The 10294-nt window shown below is 41.6% G+C and overlaps 1 protein-coding gene and 1 pseudogene across 1 annotated transcript in view; one reads left to right on the top strand and one right to left on the bottom strand.

Annotated features, from left to right (window-relative positions):
- The first annotated feature begins 664 nt into the window (after nt 1-664).
- IL20RA (interleukin 20 receptor subunit alpha) overlaps nt 665-10294 on the top strand; it is a 38458-nt gene continuing 28828 nt past the window's right edge. Inside the window, exon 1 of the mRNA XM_019648093.1 lies at nt 665-1062. Within this exon, the coding sequence (XP_019503638.1) occupies nt 939-1062 (124 nt within the window). The 5' untranslated portion in view covers nt 665-938. The remainder of the gene's footprint in view (nt 1063-10294) is intronic.
- LOC109385620 (securin pseudogene) lies at nt 3328-7762 on the bottom strand (annotated as a pseudogene).

The following is a 10294-nucleotide window of genomic DNA, read 5'->3' as shown; positions in this document are numbered from 1 at the left end:
AAAAATAAATAAAATTATTTTCCATTACTGAAGATTCTTTTTTCTAAGATAAAGGCAGTTGATCTAATTTTAGGGTCGTTTTTCTTTATTTGTACATTTGAAAACAGGTATTTGTAAGGGAAAGAGAGGGAACGTGTTTGAAGTAAATTGTTTATTCTATTTACAGACTGTGTCCAATTTTTACAACTTCCTGTCAAGGACTAGAGCTGAGACTGGCTCTCAGATTTTCTTTATACTATTTCAATACATTTCTTAATTTCAACCCCTGCCCAAACCATTATGAGGAGCACCGGGCCTTGAATCAGGCCCGTAAGTTCCCGCGCCACTGCTCACAGGCTTGGGAGACTTCATTTAGGCGGACACTTCAGACTTTCTTAGTTTCCCTTTCCTCGTCAGTAAAATATGGGACAATACGGAATCACAGACGGTGAGGATGAAATGAAATCAAATAGTAGGTATGGAAGCGTGTCTGGCAGTATGTTGAGAAATACCCATTTCATTCTTCTTCCAGCACTGAACTCTGACATTTCAAAACCTTGAGAGGCGTGACATCCAGGCCTGCATACCAGAATCACTTTTCAGTGTGCTCCTCACTCTTTGCTGGAGTGAACTTTTACCTGCAGTAGTGACTGACCTCTTTGGGGTGGGGCCGTGGAAACTCGCACAGACGCTCAGAACTGAAACAATGAGTGGCTGAGAACTAGAAGTCGCGGGACCCTCCCCTCGCCGTGGCATCCATCTCGGGCTCCGGCGGCGCGCGGGTGGGGCGCGGGCCTCGCACCACCTCCCTGGGCGCCGGGCCTCCCGGAGCGCCGCGCGCAGCCGGAGCTGCGAGCCCTGGGCGCAGAGGGCAGGCCGCGCCGCCGCAGCCCGCCGCTCGAGAGGGGGCGTCGGACTCTGCCTGCCGCCCGCTGAGATGTGACCCGACCCGGCCGCCCATGTGGGGCCCCCGACCCCCAGCGAGGTCGGCGGCGCGAGGGGCCAGGGCGCTGGGCTGCCCCGCCCTGCCGCTGTTGCTGCCGCCGCTGTTGCTGCTTGCGGCCGCGCCGTCGGGACGCGCAGGTAGGTGGGTCGTCCCGGGCACCGCCAAGTGGGGGACGCGGACCTGGCCGAGCCGGCCCCACCAGCAGCCCAGCGCCGCGGGGCGCCGTCTTGCCCGGGTTTCGCTTTTCCGTAGGTGGAGCGGGAGGCGTGGGGCGTGCGCTGGGAGCCCCAGGGAGAAGTTCACCGCCACGCTCGCACACCTGGCTCTGCGTCAAGTTTGCGCGACCCCGCGTTTCACACTTTCCCTTGCGGGTGTTGCAGGGGGGCGGAGGAAGTTAGACGGCGGTCGCTATAAGTGGTACCCATAGCTCGCAACGTGCTGTCCGTGACATTGACCGTGCGCTATGCTCTCGCCGGGACGTCGCAGGCTCCCGCCGCCCCCGCCGCGGCCGCGCCAAGAAGGCGTGTCGCGATTGCGCCCCCCCGCGGGCCGCCAGGACCTGTTGCCCTTTCACAGGGTACTCACCGCAATAGAGGTGATGCCTGCACTTTCAGAAAGCCAAACTCCCTAAAAGGATCTGCTCGGAAAGAATGGGATTTAGAAACGGGCAGCCTTTTTTAAATACACCCTCGCCTGGGCACATCATTTTTTACTTTGCAGATACGACCATGTACAGATAAGTACTCCTTGATTTTTCGGAAATAAAACTTTTAACTGATCCATGATATTTGGAAACTGAAGTGTTTTTGGTTTTGTTTTTAAGTTTAAACTCTACCAGCTGGAATCCAGTAAGCCAGAATGATTAATTAACCTGATTTTTTTCTTCTTCTTCTGTATCTCTGGTATAAAGAAAAGGATTTGTTTTCCTGGGACATCTCTTTATTTTTGAATTGTAATCCAATACAATTATTGTTACATTTGCTGTTCAAATTGTACCAGTTTTGGCCATTTATAGCCCTTGTAGTTTGGCTCCTTTGCCCTTTAGACAAGACCTGTTCTTTTTGAGCACCTCATTGCTTTCTAGCACCACAAAACGTTGTAGGTTTATCTTGTATTTCCCCTTCCCAGGCCTGGTATCAACCACTTCCCAAGAGCTTTAGGTCTTTCTATTGGAGAATAGTATTTAGAAACCAAGATCTGGGTGCCAGGCATGCTCATGCTACTGGAATGTTTCTAGCTCTCTCATTGGACAGGGCTGGGAATTATAAATACGTGCACTAACCCAGTCACCCACACACACATCTCTCTCTCTCTCTCTCTCTCTCTCTCTCTCTCTCTCTCTATATCTATATATATATATATATATATATATATATTATGATATATACACGTATTAAAGATGATGAGCTTACACTGATACCTTTGATTCCAGTCCAACAGCATAGAGTTCATACTGGCCTTCCTTTCTTTATTTGTAGCTTCTTTCTTCAACAATGAGAAACTATAATATATTTGCCTATGTGTTCACTATGTGTTCAATTTTAGTATAAAATGGTTTCAGAATTGCTAACCCATGCTCCTATGAGAAGCACATTTACTAACTAGACTATAGTGCTTATATATAGTTCTTTGGTCTTTAGCTTTACAATAGCCAGTCAAGATATTGTTGGTCAAAGTTACTTAGTCATTTTTTTCTTCACCTCCTTTATTGTGGTTATGTTATCCACTTGCAATATGGTTAGGTTCATTTGTCATTCGTTCAGTTGGGGTTCTGCCACAGGATGGTTGGTTTTATTTGTTCATTTGGGGGTATTGGAAGGATATGTGAAACATTACTATGGTTTAAGAGTCAGAGCTACACAAAATGGTACACTCAGAGACACATTGCTCCCTCCTCATCCCTATGACCTAGTTCCTATGCTTCACCACCTCCCATAGGTAACCAGTCTCCTTAGTTTCTGGTTTATTCTAGATATTTCTTTTGCACCAATGAGCAGATAATTGTATGTGTGTTTTCATATCCTCCTTCTTTCTTACATGAAACATAGCATGTAGAGATATTCTTGCAGTTTCCTTGTTTTTACTTGACAGGATAGTTCTTTTCTGCTTCACAAATCAGAACTCCTCAAGGGAAGGCCCTGACCATACTAGCCAAACTCATTTCAAAACTAAATTATTTCCAATATTTTCTTCAGCATAGCATGAAAACATCTTGTTTTAAACCTACCATATGCTAGTGGTCAAGAATCAGGTGTAAATCTGGGTTCTTCACTACAGCTAGTACAGGATTTGCCCACTCAGATGTTCTTTTCATCAAACAAGGTTGCCATTTGTTTTTGTCTGTTAAACAAAGAATGGCTTCATGCCATACTATACATGCAAACTATAAAGTGCTAAGAAATTTAAATATCTAAGTCATAGCAAACAGGCAGCAGTTCAACATCCAGGGTCCACAGAATGCTTGCAGGAGCCTGCAACAGATTAGACTCCCATGGGGGAGAGGGCCTCTTTCGAGGTGAGGGGGCCCAGGAGGTATAACAGCTTTTCAGGTTCCCTCTCCTCATCAAGGATAATGAGAGGCACCCCATTTAAGAGGAGATGTGCAATCTGGTGCTCTTCAGGCGGGCTGAAACACAAACCACGGAGGACTGGAGGGAAAGGATTTTTCCATTTCTGGATAGGTGTTATCCAAGGTAGTAACAGAGCTTTTTGTTTTGTCTTCTCAGTCATCTTTTTGGCAGAGAAGACTGTCTGTTTTTGTTTGAGAGGTCCATTCATCTTTACTGCCTCCTCCGCTTTCTCTCCTATTGCCTTTGGATCAGACGTGAGATGGATTCTTGTACATGTACATTTGCATGGCCTCCCTATAAATCAGCTTGAGGCCCATCCCCAGCACGTCTGGAGAGCATCATATAACCCAAAATCCAAGCATGCGGCTGTAGGTATCACCAGCCTCACTCTTCAGAATGGCAGTCCTGCTGGCTGTAACTTTTACTCAGCTTCCTGTAGAATAAGTTCAGGAAAGACAGTATTTGCTGTAGAGACCAGCTAAGGAGATGAGTTACCTGAGGGAGGTGGCATGGTACAGGAACAAGGTGGTAGGGATGAAAGGGGAGCCACACTTCTCTGAGTATACGTTTTTATATAGCTCTGACTCTTGGAATCATAGGTACAGCACATATTTTCCATTTACACATAAACTTTGGTTAAAGACAAAGATAATAGGCAAATAGAATTATTAATGCTAAAAAATAATACTTTAGTATACGCATTTCAACATAAAGCATCAACTGTTTTTATATTTTTAATAAAATTGCATATCTATGTGTTGCATTTTTTAGTACTTCATGTAGTACTTGTTACAAAATATTACTCAGTAAATTTGTATTCTTTGGTTAAAAACACCTTTCATTATATGCTTGATATCCTTATAATAATTTTTTAACTTGCATCTTTCTCTTCAATGTACAATTTTACCAGGTGTCATTGACACATTTACCTACATGATGATAAAAAAGATAGTATATTTTAATAAGCAAAATCATTTTATCCATCTTAATTATAACAGTACTTCTATGCTATAATTGTGATATTCTGACAGCATTTTTACTTTTCTTGGTCCACCTTTATGATTATTTGACACAAAAGCTGATAAATGAATTAAATCACAATAATCAATTCCAAGATGTATCAATTACCTATAAAACTGGAGAACAAGAGAACTTTAGGAAAAAAAGAATGCTGGCTGGAGACATTAAAATTGAGTATTTCCTCTGCTTTATCTTTCAGAATTCCTTTTGTTACAGAAACCTAGGGTTAAAGTCCCAATTAACTGCCACTCTCTTGAATCTCCTCCCAGTATTACTCCCAAGTCATTGCCTACTGTACTGGTTTCCTAAGGCTGCCATAACAAAGCACCACAAACTGGGTGGCTTAATAATATTGGGTCTTGGGAAAAGTCATGATGCATGTTTGCAACACATGGCACTAGTTCATTTTTGGAAGTATCAGAGTCATTCGCATCTATGTTATTCCCATGTCATTTGACAGCTGACAGTTCTAGCTTCATTCTAAAAAAAAAAAAATTGAGGGGCCGGCCAAGTGGCTCAGTTGGCTTAGAGCTCGCTCAAGAGTTTGAGCTCTGAGCAACAGCGGTTCGAGGCCAGCCCGAGCTGAGCAGCCGCTAAGCTGCCAATAGGTAGCAGGATGGCTCAGCTAAAAAAAAAAAAGAAAAAAAAGATAAAAAAATATTGAGCAATTTGTTTGAGTTTTGGAGATTTTGCAACAAGTTGAAGATGGAAGACCAAATTGGTGCATTTTTACTATATTTTACTGTTTTACTTCCATAAAGGGAAGAATGTGTGTCAAGCTTGTGAAAAGTTTCATAAAGTTTACGGTGGCAATGCTCTACAAGAACATCAGTGCCAACGATGGTTCACAAAATTCTGTGCTGGTGATTTTGATCTCAATGACGCTCCTCGGTCAGGAAGGCCCACCGAGGTTGATGACAACAAAATAAAGGCATTGATCGAGTCAAACCCACGTTACATGACATGAGAGTTTGCAGAAACATTGAACACCCATCATTCAAGCTTTCACAACCACCTGAAGAAGTTGCAATACATAAGCAAGCTCGATATTTGGGTTCCACATGAACTCAAAGAAGTTCATTTCATGGCGCATATAAACATTTGCAATATGCTCATGAAACGTGAGGAAAACAATCCTTTTTTGAAGCGACTGATAACTAGTGATGAGAAGTGGATTGTTTACAACAATGTGTTGTGCAAACAGTCTTGGTCCCGACGTGATGATTTGCCTCAAACGACATCGAAAGCAGACATTCATCAGAGGAAGGTTATGCTGTCAATGTGGTGGGATTTTAAAGGTGTCATGTTTTTTTGAGCTCTTACCAAGGAACCAAACAATCAATTCAAATGTGTACTGTCAGCAATTGGATAGTTTGAACGAATCCATCATCCAGAAATGTCCAGAGCTTGTTAATTGTAAAGGAGTTGTGTTCCATCGTGACAATGCGAGGCCACACAAGTTTGATTGTGGGGTAGTGGGGACAGTTTTCCCACAATGAGACCAAAAGCTACCCCCAATGAGACCGACGATAAAAAGAAATACACAGAGGCGTGCAGGTGGAGGGACTTGCCCAATGCAAAGACCCCGAGGGTCGTTTGCATCTTCCTTTCATTGAGGGAGACAGACAAAGCCCTTTCTTGGATCTGTGTTATAAGCGGGCGATGAACGGATGTGGGGAGTAAGCAGTCAGTATATACGGAGCTTCCTTGTTCTGTCCTGACTCCTGCTTAATCTCTGTCTCTGGCCCTACACGTACTGTCCTTTCCCTACCTAGTCCTTGAGCCATTGCTAACCGCCTTCGGCTGACACGTACCCAAGTTGCTGTCTTGCTCTGACCTTTCAGAGAAGACGCCCTGCAACTCATTCCTTGGGCCGTTGCCAACCGCCTTCGGCTGACACGTACCCAAGTTGCTATTCTGCTCTGACTTTTCACAGCAGGTGCCTTATAATATTGCAGTCCAGTGCTGTGTTCCTACATTTGATCACCCGTCAAAAATTATTGGAGCTTGGATGGGATGTGTTGCCACACCCACCATACTCTCCTGACCTTGCGGCGTCAGACTTCCACTTGTTTCGCTCTCTTCAAAACGCCTTGCGTGGTATAACGTTCAATTCAGATGAGGCTGTAAATCAGCACCTTGTTCAGTTTTTCACAAATAAAGACAGGTCCTTCTATGAACGAGGAATTATGAAGCTCACTGAGAGATGGCAAAAAGTTATCGAACAAAACGGGCAGTATATCATTGATTGATCTTTGTTCTTTATATAAATAAATGACCTTTGAAAAACATAGACAAAATATGTCATGACTTTTCTGAAGACCCAATAGCAGATGTTTACTATCTCACAGTTCTGGAAGCTAGAAGTCTGAAATCAAAATGTTGGCAGTTGATTCCTTCTGGGCTGTGAAGGAACATCAGTTCCATGCCTCTCCCCCAGCTTCTGGTGGTTGCTTGCCATCTTTGGCGTTCCTTGGCTTGTGGATTGTCATCCCAACCCTTTGCCTTCACATGGTGTCCTCCCCATCTTTTCACGTTACCTTTCTTTTGTGCATGGCTTTCTTTGTGTCCGAATTTCCCTTTTTTATAAGTAACCAGTCATATGGGATTAGGGCTCACCCTAATGACCTCTTTTGAACTTGATTACCTCTATAAAAAACCTATATCTAATTAAGGTTATTTTTCTGAGGTACCGGGGCTTAGGATTTAACATATTTGTTTTGGAGGACGAATTTGTATTCATAACACCTACCATACCTTCAAAGATCTGTAGGGTGGTAAGCGGGATTCATGGGCTTGGCTTCCAAAGTGAAGAAAAGCTACCTTTTTCAGCCCATGCAGCAGTTCTCCTCTTTGACCTGTTTGTTAGTCTATGTCCACTGCCAAAGGGAAACTTTTGCAGAAGTGTCATGCCTAAAGGCCCCCCTGAGTATGTTGAGGGCAGAGATGCGGCCTTCTCCTGTACTTTACATACCATGAACATCAGAGAGGGCCACCATTTTGCAATTTATACAAATATTGAATCATCATGTTGTACACCTGAATCTAATATAATGTTATATATCAATTATACCTCAACAAAACAATTAACAGGTAGAGAGCCATCAGTGGATATGTAATAAAGACAGTAAAGTTTAAAATTCTTTAGCAGAGGGGCTCACTCTTCTCAGATCTCTATCTCCTGCGTCCTCTTCTCTAAGGGGCACTTTTACTGAAAAACCCTTACTCTCCCTCCAACAAGGACCATTTTCGTACTTAAGGCTGACTATATAAGTCTAAGCCAGCCTTCCTCCTCCATTTTAGATTAAAATATATATATTGCAAATTATCTACTAAATTATCTACTAAGTGCTCTACCTTGTTATTTAAAAAACTGGCTCGGGGCCGGCCGAGTGGCTCAGTTAGTTAAGAACTTGTGCAAGAGTGCGAGCTCTGAGCAACAGCGGTTCAATGCCGGCCCGAGCTGAGTTGCCGCTGAGCTGCAAACAGGAGCCAGGATGACTCAGCTAAAACAAACAAACAAACAAACAAACAAACAAAAAACTGGCTCATAGTTTTTGAGTGCAAAATAGAATATCACACGCAGTTTAGGAACAAATAACTTAGGGAAATGAGATATTTGAGATGATCAGATTTACTGAAAAAGAATTACCTTAATACCCCATGCATCCATTTTGAGTTTTCAAAGTTAAAGTATAACGATACAATGTGATTTTTAAATAATCTTCCTTTGAGCACTTTTCTTTCATCCATTCATCCATGCATTCATACCTTTCAGGAATTGCTCTAGGCATTGAGGTGACCAAGAAAACAAGGTCTCTTTCTTTATGGAAACTTCAGTCTCAGGTTATTACATTAAAGTGTAAATGCCAGAATTGAGGAGACCACGCTTCTCTCTCAAAGCACAGAACAAAGCAATTGATCTAATATAGGAGTTAGGCAAGGCTGCCTATAAAAAGGGGCCTTTTAACTGAATCTTTTGAGTTGCCAGTGTGTGTGTGTGTGTGTAATCACATCACATTCAGCCTACTTGAGAAAAGATGCATTAGAAAAGAATTGAGATGTCAAAGTCAAGGTCTTACTATCAATAAATACTTCAAATGCTTTTAGGAAAAAAACATAAATTCAGTAAATAGTCATAGGTAGGCTGCCATCCATATTATGTGAAATAATTATAATTTAATGCAAATTCAGATATTTTTCATTTAAAATATTAGCAAGAAAATAAAGGTAATGCCTGCTCTAAGCATTTTCCTATCTATAAATTACCAGGTAGTTACTATTCCTTTTTCACACCTACATTTCTTTCTTATAAAACTACAGATCAACAAACAAACAAAACCCAACAACAAATATCAAAATACCACAAAGAGGATGATATTTCTGAGGGTGTTATTACCAAATAGGTAGGAGTAAAGAGCTTTGTAGCTATAGGCAGCCTGACCTCAAAGGTCACTGGCAGCCTCAACAAGTCACTGTGGTCTGCGGCTCATTACAATACTGAATCAAACCACAAATAATTATCAAAAAGCACAAGTGTTACAGCTGTGGTTTTCTAAGATAGAGCTGGTGTCCTATGTGCTATTTCTCACTTCCTGAATCAACACAGTCCTTTGAAGGCTTCTATTAGCTTTAATGAGCAGGAACAAAGGGAGTGTCTTAATCAATCCATTCTCCATGTTGTTCCTGGAGAAATTCCAATGTTGCCAGTACCTTCGTTGGTAGCCACTTCATCATTGCTCTGCTTTTATCCTGATCGGTGCTTTTTTTTTTTTTTAATCTTTATGGCAAGATAAGTACCTCAAAGAGCTGAACTTCAGCGAGGACTGTGTGGAACCCCTGTTTATTTTATTGCATTTAGTTACACAACTTTATTAAGGCATAATTCAACCCTGAAGAGGTCTGATCCTAGTCCTGGTCACCCTCAAAACTTCAAAGCATCTACTTGTCACTGAAGAGGAAAGTTAGCCTATTGAAAAATATTTCACCTTTCTGACAGAAGATAGAGGCTACTGTACACCTCTATCTTCATCCTGTTTAATTGGAAAGTCTGAAATCACACTATCAACCTCATTTGCCTCAAAATTCCAATGAACAAGTAAATACTATTAATTACTTCCAAGTCTCCACTAAATAATTTCTTCCCAATCTTCACTAAATAATTATTTTTAAGCCTCTTACTTTTTCTATTTTTTCCTCACATTTTTTATATTGTTAATTTTCTCTTTGAAAATTTCAAGTGATGGAAATAATGTTAACAGAAGAATCACATTGCTTCTGTGAGGATAAAAAGGAGTACTAGTTGTAAAAATGATTTGAAAAGTAAAGTGGATGAAGTGTGTTAATATTTAATAAATACCTATTGATTGAACTTGGAGTTCCCAACAGCTATTCTTTCCAGTAGCTTAATGGTCCCAAATGGTTTGTCTTTGACTCTGTTGTTTCTTTTATCTTTTCTTTTCTGAAGCAAGTTATCAAGTAGTAGAGACACCAACCCACATTTAAACCTACTTTTCCAAAGTTACTATGATATTCATTACTACCAATTAAGACACTTTGGAGATCACAAAAATGCAGAGAAAATCAAGCCTCTGCCATCAAAACCCTAATTTCCAAAAGGGAAGGCAAGAAATACAAGCGATGACATAAGGTAGTAGGACTGGTTTTCTAACAAACAATGGGGCTGACATATGCAAATTACTAATGGCATTTTCAAAATAGGTATATTAGGAGGCTACGTACAAAAAAATCTCACAACAGTGTATTTCTTTTTTTTTTT

The sequence above is a fragment of the Hipposideros armiger genome, unplaced genomic scaffold (assembly GCF_001890085.2).
Source record: "Hipposideros armiger isolate ML-2016 unplaced genomic scaffold, ASM189008v1 scaffold_120, whole genome shotgun sequence".
Taxonomy (NCBI): Eukaryota; Metazoa; Chordata; class Mammalia; order Chiroptera; family Hipposideridae; genus Hipposideros; species Hipposideros armiger.
This window is presented reverse-complemented; position numbering and strand designations above follow the sequence as displayed.